Source organism: Heptranchias perlo, chromosome 14, assembly GCF_035084215.1.
Source record: "Heptranchias perlo isolate sHepPer1 chromosome 14, sHepPer1.hap1, whole genome shotgun sequence".
Taxonomy (NCBI): domain Eukaryota; kingdom Metazoa; phylum Chordata; class Chondrichthyes; order Hexanchiformes; family Hexanchidae; genus Heptranchias; species Heptranchias perlo.
The window spans coordinates 42,122,159-42,134,379 of NC_090338.1; the positions used below are offsets into that span (position 1 = coordinate 42,122,159).

The 12,221-nt window shown below is 36.2% G+C and overlaps 1 protein-coding gene across 3 annotated transcripts in view; it reads left to right on the forward strand.

Annotated features, from left to right (window-relative positions):
• The window catches only part of LOC137332471 (glutamate receptor ionotropic, delta-2-like), a 366,170-nt gene extending 360,938 nt beyond the window's left edge, over nucleotides 1-5,232 (forward strand). For all 3 annotated transcript variants that reach the window (XM_067996343.1, XM_067996344.1, XM_067996345.1), the window contains exon 16: nucleotides 2,190-5,232. In XM_067996343.1, the coding sequence (XP_067852444.1) occupies nucleotides 2,190-2,537 (348 nt within the window). In that variant the 3' untranslated portion in view covers nucleotides 2,538-5,232. The remainder of the gene's footprint in view (nucleotides 1-2,189) is intronic.
• Nucleotides 5,233-12,221: the final 6,989 nt, after the last annotated feature.

The window sequence follows — 12,221 nt, forward strand, 5'->3', positions numbered from 1 at the left end:
AATTAATTTTCAAATGTATACTAACGATAAGTACTAGTCTGACATCCAGAAGGGTACTTGCATCTGATGGGTGCGGGTGGCACCCCCGTCGTAAAGGGTAAGTAGGGCTCTTTGACCTTGATTGCACTCTAGGAGAAGGTACTCCAAAGATTTAAAAAAACTGTGAGGAAGGCAACAGGAAACGACCTCAGCTACTTTCCCTATTAAGTAGCTCAAGAATCTCGTGTGTAAGACTTGAGTTAGGACCTGCCCTAACGCAGAACACAACAGATGGATAGACTGATGATAAGATCTGTAATTATATGGCCACAATTGTTTCAATGATAAACATTTGGGGGCACACTGACACAAAGGTAGCAGTATAACTCTGGCGTCAAACCCCAATCATTTGTTCCGAATCAGCTTCTCTTTGTAAAGTCTTGGCTGTCTCTTCTGCATCCAAATTCACATTCACTATGCATCACTGGAAAATTAAATATGATGCATTGAGACTGAAAATCCATGTAATTTGAAAGAAGGAGCCTCAACATGAAGCTCTAGGAAATCTCACTCCGTGCCTCCCCCCAATTTTCACCTAACTCCTATTATGACCCTCTGTTTTTTTCCCTTCAGCCAGTTACTAATCCACATTAATATCTTACCCTTACCCTCTGTCCTTAGTTTATAAAAGAGTCTTTCATGTGATACTTTAATAAAAGTCTTTTACTAGTCTAGGTAGACTATGTAACATGGCTACTCCCTATTAGTCTGGAATATCACTTCCTCAAAATAAAAGTCTGAGCTTGCTCAGATAAATTCAACCTACTTTGAAGCCATGTTGACTATAATTTATTAGACTATTTTGATACAAGTACTCTTCCATTTTGTTTTTGATTATTGATTCTGTTATTTTTCCAATTATTGAGGTTGGGCTAATGAGTCTCTGGTTGCCAGACATGACTCCATTACCCTTGAATATAGTGTAAGAATATGGTTTAAAACAAGTGTAGAAAATAGGAGGGCAAAGGTTCAGCATCTCTAAGAACAAGGACAGCTCACACAGCAGAACATCAGGGAGACCATAGAATAGATAACATTAACGTCAGAAGGTGGTGTACACCAAAAGAAATGTGGTTGCTACAAAACCGACATTGTTGGGGCTGTGCTAGGCTGAATAAGGAGGGCTATACTCAAATAAGAAGGACGCATTCATCAGAGGAACATAACAGCTTGTAAACAGAGGTGGAGGTTGAGGTCATTAGCTACATTATGTAAAACATCTTATCTTGAGTTGCTAAGTCAGCATGGTGGGAGGACTTACGACCATGAGATAAGACCAGCGGTGCTTATGTACAGAATAACGCAGCCGGATAGTATAAAGATAGGGCATGCTCCCTCCCAAAAGTGCGAGCTCTCAAGAGGGTACGGTCGGAAGTCCATCAGGTTGTATTGATTGCTTGTCATTTAATGTAATCTGTAGACAGTTGTATTATAACTATAATACTGTTGAATGTAATGTTGAAGACAGCTGTAGTGCAACTCTATTGTAACTCAATCTAATAAAATTGCTATTTTATAACCACTCATGCTAGAATCAAGCGGACGTTATTGTTGATGGATTAACAACCCATAGTTGCGACAGTAATGGAGAAATCCGCTAACATATAGCAACTGTGCTTGCCCATTTCCAGTCTACTAGAACCTCCCCAATGATCATTGACTTTCTCAACATGACTCTGTGCTTTACAAGTCTCCCCTGTTTCTCTAAGTACTATGGAGCACCGTTCACCTGTCCTGGGGGATTTATTGGCTTTCAGTACTTTCAGCCTATCTAGAACCACTGCTTTGCTAACCTCAAAGTTCCAGAGCACACACAGCATATATTTGATGTTGAAACTGTTTTTTTTTCTCGCCTTATTAGTGCCCCAATCTGTGTTACTAAACTCAGCCCTTACACATCTGAAGTTGTATGTAGAATAACCGAACTGTGGGAGAGAACTACGCATCACAGGCTTGCTGACAGACTGAATCAGAAAGCAATCATGCCACCAAACTGACAACCTCAGAATCCTTCCCCCTTGTCCATTACTTGCTAATGTTAAGCTCCAGGCATTTTTAACTTTTTCAGTGATTATTCAGAATTGTTTTAAACAATTAATGCTAAAGTAATGTTTTGTTAATTGTTTTTTTTTTCTTTGTCTAAATTGCAGGAGGACAAGGAAATTGAAATTGATCAGTTTCAGCAACATTCAGACAACCTCTCTAAAGCAGATGAGAATTCTCTTAAATTTTCACCATCATTCGTAGACTTAAATTCTTTTGAACTATCTATGATGCCGGCTGGTGAAAGTCTGGAACAATTTAGTGATTTCAGGAACACTAATTTGACCATGTCAACCTTCATACCTGAGCAGATGCGGAGGACAAGCACATGTAGCTTATCAGCTAAGACTTTATCTGGATTGCCACTGAGTGGTACAGCTGCTCAACAAACTGCACAATGCGTATGCACGCCACAAAATGAGAGAGGTTGTAGCAGTCCTTCTTCTTTCCTCTGAACCTAATTAAACTGCAGCCCTATGAAATGTGAGTTTCTGAACATTGTAAGTTAATTTCTTTTCAAAATGATTTGCTACATGCAGTTATAAGTCTTGTTGGATCAATCTGATTACATTGCTCACTAATATCTAGAAAATTAACAATCACATGCACATTCTGGTTACAGGATCCCACACAATTCTAAATAGAGTGGAACTCTCATATTATTATACCCAGTTTGCCATCTATGTTTCTGATGTAAGAACATATACATCTTTATCCCCAGTTTAGTTATTTCCCTCCCTCCCTCCCTGTCCATTCCCTCTTACTCTGCCCTATGAACCATTCACAACCCAAAATAGTGGACAGGTGACCTTTCTAGGCGTCCGCCATTACTGCCGCAATCCTGGCCATAAAGATACATGCAAGAGTACGGGGAGTAATGCCTGCTGAAGAAGTGGCTAATCCCCAGCTCATCTTTAGATATTAAGTAGACTATGACAGTAAGCAGTGTTCACCAAACAAATGAAAAGTTGAAATCAAATTATTAGAAATAAAAGAAACAAAAAGAAAAGCAATCAAAGAAAATATGAATTGAAACAGTTCATATCATAAGGATATAAGATGAAATTAGAAAGATGGCTGACTTAATACCAGAACTAATGATCTCCTAATATGTTTCTAAGGTTATTAAGATAGTCAGAGAGTATTCTCTTATTAGCCTAGTGTGAAAAGGTTTGTGTGGATTTACATGTGCTGCTTAGTTACTTATGTCTAACTGAGATGCTTCAAACTAGAAAAATGTATATTACATGGGCTCTATAATGGTACAAAATTATGCATTTTAGAGAAAGTAATAGAAACAGTGTTAGATTTAGCAATTTTATAATATAAATGGTATGACAATAAACTAGTTTCACTGTATTATGAGTAAAATAAAATTACAAAATCTACTGTTCATTATCAACTGGCAGTATCTGATGAGATGATCATTTTTTAGTCCATATACTTTATTGAGAATTTTTAGAAATATTTTCTATGAAGCACAACTTAAAATAGTTGATTTATCTGGTGATATAATTTGCTGAAATTCTGTTCATGTATAAAAAGTTTCAGATATAGTATATGAGTAATTTTTAAACCTGTGTTCTGTTAGCAGCTCAGTGCTGTGTATCTGATGATAAAATTGTGTGGGTTAGCTAGGGGGCAGCAGTCTCCTGTATAAGAGATAGAGCAAATTGTGTTTGCAGAATCTGTCAGATTGTTCAGAAACTCTAGCTGTACAGTTACTTAAGATTGTGTACTGTCAATCGCCTTGTAAATTTCAAGTAATTTTCATATGTTTAATAATTGATTTATTTAAAATAAACCAACCCCCAATGTTGGTGTACTTTTGCTGATTAAGAAAGAATGTAGTCAGTAATATATGGCAGTACTATCCTGACCAGTAAAAGGTCCATCAAAATGACACAGTACAGCCACAAATTACTTGATATGTAATATTCCAATGTTTGATTTATTTGAGCTAGTTCTAACTTTGTAGAGATTGTAAAACTACATTTGAGATTCTTGGTTATTATTGTTTCTAATTGCTTTAGTGATAACTAAAAATATTTATAACTTTCACAGAAAACAAGTTGCACATGATAACAGTTTGCTCCGTCCTGGGCATGTATCTTCATGTCTACTTTGGCCTTTTAAACAAGCAACATGGTTCACTTCACTAAGAAGATAAAGTAAAGCTGCCTGGTGCCCGCGACCAGTACTGGTATATCATTAGAACAACGGGTTTGATTTTTAAAGCATTTGCCATGTCAAACATAGTCACACTTTGGTCTGTCTATAAAATATGATAGATTTGTGACTGATGTGTTTTCAGCCCTAGATATTCATGAAGCTCCAGGCTATGTGACAAAAACACGTTATTTCAAAATCTGATACATGTAGAAAACCCATATGTTAATTTTCAAACTAATTTTCCCATCAACAATAACAACTTGCACTTATATGGCGCCTTTTACATAGTTACTTAAGGAAAAAATTTGTTACTTCAGATTTTCAGCATATTAAAATGGTTGAAAGTGTAAATGAAGAATTGAGTTTCATCGATTTTTAATATTTCCAGATCATAATGTTGTTTGTTGGTAATAAATATTATTACCAACACACTTTAATATAACTAACACTATTCCTGCCATTTTGAAAGATATAGCTAATTTCACTCACCTTCTCCAAAGACTGAAGTCTGTGAGAAGTAATTGCAGTGATATTAGGAATATGTAGTGTTAGCATTCTAATCCTGTGGTGATTTTGTTGTTTGGAGATGCCTACAAAATCATTGTGTGGAATATGGCATCTCTTAGAGTGTTGTGCTACCATTGGACTGCAAGATTGCATTTCATAAAATGCTGCTGGTCTGACATTGTTGTCACATCAATGGATGTGATACCAATGTTGAATGGACTACAGTAGAGTACAGTAGCACCCTGACAGCTTAATTATGTTATTTAGAACACCTTGTCATAATGCTGATAAACAGCTTTGTTCCCTTTTCATGATTGTATCACGGTATGCCCAGTTAGTGAACTGTTCTTATTATTGCCTCTTATGCGCTTACAATTTCCTCCTCTGTGAAGTTTAAATAGACCTTTTATTTAACTTCCCTGGCATGTGTTTGCCCCTGATTTTCACAGAAATCTGTTATAAATGCTTTTGAAATGAAGAATTTGTGTCATTAACATATATCTGTTGCATTTTTTGATTGATTGCCACTATTTTCATTCATTCTTTCAATATTTGCATCACATCTCAGCTAAATACCAAAAAGGTAAAAATTGCATTTTTCTCATTGCTCATTCTGAGATGAATTGTGACAAAAATGTGTGAAAAGAGAATTTTGAAAAATCTGCCTCTGTTTCTTAACACTAATATAAAAATATACGGAATATACCATCAGTAGTGAATAGTATAGATTGAGGGCCACGAAAGAATGAATTACAACTGCACCCATCATTCAATTTGCACACATGGAAATTATTTTTAAATAATACCACAGTTTTTATTCACATCATACATCAAGTTACTTTTCCTGAAGGCATTTTTCTCTATTTGGATTGTACAGTATTCGTTTGCAACTAAAACAAGATAACTTTGAAAAAGTTTTCTCCAAAAAAATGAAAAAGCAGAACATTGCATGAATATTGAATTACTGAATTTGATTCAAAATTATGGAGCTGATTCAGTAAAATGGCCTAGAGGATTATCAACTAATTAGGTTGTGTTGCTAAATTTGTACAGTTGCTTATAATTATTAAAAGTATATGCAACATTACAGTCCATATCAATGCCACAGGCCAAATACTGCTTGAATCAGTTAATAACATGTGAATATGAAGATTTTGTTTTTCCTGTTAGGCAGTGTATTTTATAAGTGACCCAGGTTGGTTAGACTCACCCGGTCTAAAAATTGCTTCTATGAAGCTATATTTAACTAGAATTATATTGAAATCAATATTCTCCATCAAAACTTAAAAAGCTATAGAAATAGAAATACATATATCTTATGTTTTTGAGATATTAAGTAGAAAGTTTGATTAGTTTATTTTAATGTACTTGCTTTCTAATTCTATATTACTCATATAATTATATCATTACACTAAACTTTACTGCAACAAAATTCTATTTGGGAAGAAAAATGGATATAGATCATACATATTGTATCCGTTATCTATCTGGGAGATAACTAATGAATTTGCCAGTTCCTTCTTTGGGTGAGGGAGTGGGGGGAAGAGAGATAGAAAAGTCTGCCTAGTACATAAAAAAGGCCTGTGCTTATATTTCAGTTTTGATTAATAACTGCTTTTATGTTCAATGTTCAATAGTACTTATGGACCAAATTATGGGCAATATAGCTTTAATATGTAATATTATAGAAAGAAGTGACTTTATGATAATAGATATTATGTGGCCAACTTTATTAAATCTAACAAATTAAATGTAGTGCTTGATCCTGCACTACAATATGTATTTTAATTATTTTTGCATTTTAATGGTATAGAAATTGTATGTAGAGCTGCAGGAACAAATCTAAAGTGGATTTGTACTCTGATAGTGAGCTCCTAATTTCGACTGGGATATTGGGGGGAGGGGGAGAGCCAGCCAGCCAGGTGAAGTGCATGTTCAAAAGGTGGTAGGAAAAATACAATGGTAAATCAACCATGTCACCATTGGTCACCTCCTAGTGGAAGGTGACAGCATCTAGCCAGAGTCCTAACAGAAAGTCATGTGTCAGTTCTCTTAGTTGGTAACACGTATATGGCTGGAGAAAGAAACTGGAAATCTAAAGTTTTTTTTTATTCGTTCATGGGATGTGGGGTCGCTGGTAAGGCCAGCATTTATTGCCCATCCCTAATTGCCCTTGAGAAGGTGGTGGTGAGTCGCCTTCTTGAACCGCTGCAATCCGTGTGGTGAAGGTTCTCCCACAGTGCTGTTAGGAAGGGAGTTCCAGGATTTTGACCCAGCGACGATGAAGGAACGGCGATATATTTCCAAGTCGGGATGATATATGACTTGGAGGGAAACATGCAGGTGGGTGTTGCTCCCACGTGCCTGCTGCCCTTGTCCTTCTAGGTGGTAGAGGTCGCGGGTTTGGGAGGTGCTGTCGAAGAAGCCTTGGCGAGTTGCTGCAGTGCATCCTGTGGATGGTACACACTGCAGCCACGGTGCACCGGTGGTGAAGAGAGTGAATGTTTAGGGTGGTGGAAGGGGTGCCAATCAAGCAGGCTGCTTTGTCCTGGATGGTGTCGAGCTTCTTGAGTGATGTTGGAGCTGCACTCATCCAGACAAGTTAGGAACAAAAGAACCGTCAAAGCAGAGAAATAATAAATTTGAAAAATGGAAAGGTTTTACATTTGTTTGTTCTTATTAATGTTTTGTTCTTTTTATTCTAGATACATTCATTAGAAAGTAAAAAAAGAATTTAAGGTAATCCAGTAATACAGCACAAACACCTTACAATGTAAATCCAGTAGGCCATTTTGGATTCATTCTTGCAGTTCTGCACAAAATTTCTATACCATTAAAATGCAAGTTGTGGGGTGTACTGTATTAACAGTACCCATAAAAGGAGGAGATATGAGGAGGATATGACGTGAGGAGAATTATCCAGATTGATGTGGAAATGGTGGATGTGATGGGGCTAATTTGGGTGCAGACTGAGGTGTATGTAAAATAATAGTGCTTCACTGATATTTCTGATACATGATTAGCTATTGTAGTATAATAAAAAGAAAAATTGTGTAACAGTACAGAAATCATCCAGTTACATGAATGAATATAATGAGTCGATCATATTACTGATTTATCAGATTTTGTTTGTATGTTTTATATTCTAATTATAGGTCAAAACAAAAAAAATTGTTACTGCAATAAAAACATTTAAATATGTTATATATATATATATATATAAAATGGCATAAAATGCCAGTTTTCCTTTATATATATATAAAGGAAAAACTGGCATTTTTTGGAACATCCATCCCCTCTGCACATAGTGGTGATGAGATCAGGAAACCCCCAAATTAGACCCCAAATAAATGGTAGCTAATCTCAGCCAGGCCATTGAAGAGGCTATTACAATTGGCCCAGTGTCCATAGGATGGAAAAGTCAGCCAGTCTGCATTGTTATTGAATGACTACCCCACGCCCCACCCACCCACATCTAGCAAGCCAGAGATTTGTGGCTGTCCGGTGATTACAAGATCAGAAAATGCTAGACCAAGTGGCAGGATATAATCAGGCTCATCTGTGATTTTCTTCCTGGTAAAATAACCAGCTGGTACACTTGCTGCTTAGCTTCATACATGAAGAATAGCCACTTGGGTGTAGTACTGGGGGACAGCAGTATCTGTAGACCTGCAAACTAACACAAGTCACAGTTGTCAGGACAAGAGGAGAAAAAACTGGATGGAAAAAGACAATTATTGTAGATGAACCATCTCAATTCATAGTAAATCAGTTAGAAAAATGTACCACCACATTTGTCAAATAGGACAGGGGAGAAGTGAGAAGAGAAGCAAATAGTGAGACAAAATATACCAAAAAATAGGGGAGGAAATGAATTTGTAATACCATACTAGGTAGCAGGCAAATGATACAATAGGTTCCCAATAACTGTACCAATAACTTTGCATTGATTAGTCAGTCTGGGTTTGTGTCCCAGATTCTTCCCATGGTAAATTCCTGGTCTGGGCTATGCCGAGATGAAGACAGCACAAGTCATGGTTTAGCATTTTCCTGCAGGGAGGCAGGACATTCTGGAGGGTGTTGAAGGTGTTCTAGTCGTTGGATTCAAGATCAGATTAAGAAGAGGCCTTTTGAGAAGATTGTGTATCTACTCTCTTGATCAGGGAATGCTATATGGCGGAATTAAGTGAAAATCTTTCTTTTTCATAATACAATATTTATAATGTTTAACTCTTTCACTTATCCTATCTCTTTATGTATACAATTTTTCAGAATAAGCATAATTTGTTTTTGAAGTTGTTTGAAATTTGTTTCCTTAAAAGTCATGGCTAAACTCTTTTTAATGTGTACTTTTTTGCTTAAAATTGTTACAAAATTGTGAACATTTATTATGCATAATCAACAGATTATTACTTGAACTGCATAGTTTTTCAGACCTAAACTAAGATTTGTAGTGAAAAGAAGGTTTCAAATCTGTGATTGGGATGAACCTAGTGGAGTTCTTAGGCACAAATAATTGTGTTTCTGATAATGATGATGCTTTAGATATTACTGTTAACTTACCTTTACATGTTGCATGGAAGTTCTGCATAGTAAAGGCATATAAAATAATAGTACCTGTTATAAGTATTGCATTGGAGTTGCTGCATTTTTACAATTTACTGATTGAAAGTTTGTTGTATTTTTAACAATATAGAAAATGTTTTGCTATTACAGTGGTTAAAACTAAATGTGTTCTTAAGTGATTAGTATGAGCAAGGCATAATCAAGCTACTATTTTTATAACATATTCCTGAGACAGTTGTACCAATTATGTAACAATAATATGCACTTTTAATCAAACGTTGCTTGTAACTGTGTTATTGTGCACTTTATCCATTTGTTTATGCTGATCAAGAGATATCAGAACTGAGGACTTTTTGCAAGCACTTTCAGTATCTTGCTTCCAGATCAGGTACAGCACAGGTTTGACACGGGGTAAAATTGATTTACTCTGTCCCAACAGTGCGCCTTAACCTCAAAAGAGTACTTCCTGTTATATAAGTGCGGATGAGATAGTAGGAACATAGGAACATGTGTCTTAGTAGAATAACAGCCGGTTTGTTGCTGTTCCAGATGTAACCCACTAGGAACTGGAAAATATTATTTTAAAATAAAATAAGACTTGCATTTATATAGCGCCTTCCACGACCAAAGGACATCCCAAAGCGCTTTACAGCCAATTAAGTACTTTTGAAGTGTAATCATTGTTGTAATGTAGGAAATGCAGCAGCCGATTTGCACACAGCAAGGTCCCGCAAACACAAATGAGATAATACCAGATCATCTGTTTTAATGATTGATGTTGGATGAAAGGATAAATATTGACCAGGACACTGGGGAGAAGTCCCCAGCTTTTCTACAAACTAATACCATGGGATCTTTTACATCCACCTGAGAAGGCTTTGATTTAACCTGGATCATGGGCTCAAGTCTCCGAAGTGGGACTTGAACCCACAACCTTCTAACTCAGAGGCGAGATTGCTACCCACTGAGTCACTGATACCACCTAATTTCTCTAAGGAATTCATAGCCATCAGTAACCAGAAGTTTTCATCCGGTCAATTTAGCCTGAATTCAAACCAGGTTCCAGAATTGACAGTCTTCTGTTCCACTATGCCACCTAGGCCCTGAGCTTTGTGTATTGTGTTATTTGAGAGAGTTGATGTAAGCTTTTGAAAATAACTGACATATCTCAACATATGGAAATGAAAAATATTATTGAAACATCAGGCTTCCCTTATCTTCATTACTGTTCTTTCAATAATAAACAGATTCCTATTGAACTCTCATTAAAACACCCAACTCAAGCAGTTTTATTTCAGAATAACACAATTTTTACATAAGTGCATTCTTTTGTAGTTGTTTCAAACAGTACAGGGTGGAGTTTCCACTTTGGGTGCAATCGGGAAATATTTAAAAGTATTGTTAGCAAAATGAATTAGACAAGACATTAATTAAGTCATCTTCATGCATAAACTCCACAATCTGCCAGAATATAGTCCAAAATCTATTTTCTTGTACATAACTGTTCTATTATGTAGTATTTATATTAAAAACTTAATTGGTGTCTGTATAAAATATGTTAAGTGTGCAATTCTAATATAAGACTATGTAGAGTACAAGCAGCATTGCTCATTAGTGGGATATGAAACCATCAGTTTAATAGTTACCTAGTTGTAATGATTTATCTGTTTGATCTAAGAATTATCATCAGCCAGAGGATCAATTAATTTTCTCCATGCTATCTGTGAGCATTATATCATTTAACAAGCGATCTTTAAACTTGTGAATTATCACTTGGGACTCATAATATTCAACACATGATTATTCATAGGTAGTGATTCTGGCGGTAATCACATAATGTGGAAGGGATATATAGTATTATGGTCAGGCAATGGTTATAATGCATGTATTTGATCAGATATGAGAAATATATAATTTTTTTATGTAACACTCTGGTGATTACATTGTTTATTTGTTTGCATCATAAACAGACCATTTGCCAAATCTACCTACCCAATCATTATATATTTACCTTTGCTACATCATTATTGAGTTACATCGAAACTGCAACATGGAAACAGGCCATTTGGCCCAACTGGTCTATGCCGGCGTTTATGTACCACATGAGCCTCCTTCCTCCTTCCTCCCTACTTCATCTAACCCTATCAATATACCCTTCTATTCCTTTCTCCCCCATGTGCATATCTGGTTTCCCCTTAAATGCGTCTATGCTATTTACCTCAACTACTCCTTGTGGTAGCGCATTCAACATTCTTATCATTCTTTGGGTAAAGAAGTTTCTCCTGAATTCCCTGTTGGATTTATTAGCGACTGTTTTATATTTATAGCCTCTAGTTTTGGACTCCCCCACACGTGGAAACATTTTATCTATGTTTACCCTATCAAACCCTTTCATTATCTTAAAGACCTCCCCTCAGCCTTCTCTTTTCTAGAAAGAAGACCCCCAGCCTGTTCAGCATTTCCTGATAAGTATATCTTCTCAGTTCTGGTATTATCCTTGTGAATCATTTTTAGAGCCTCCCCAATGCACCTATATCCTTTCTATAATATGGAGACCAGAACTGTACACAGTACTCCAAGTGTGGTCTAACCAAGGTTCTGTACAAGTTTAATATAACTTCTCTGGTTTTCAATTCTATCCCTCTAGAAATGAACCCCAGTGCTTGATTTGCCTTTTTCATAGCCTTATTAACCTGCGTCGTTACTTTTAGTGATTGGTGTATCTGCACCCCTAGATCCCTTTGCTGCTCCTTCCCATTTAGACTCTTATTATCCAAGCAGTATGTGGCCTCCTTATTCTTCCTCCCAAATGTACCAACTCACAATTATCTGTTGAAATTCATTTGCCAATTACACACCCATTTGCAAGTTTATTAATGTCCTCTTGCATTTTG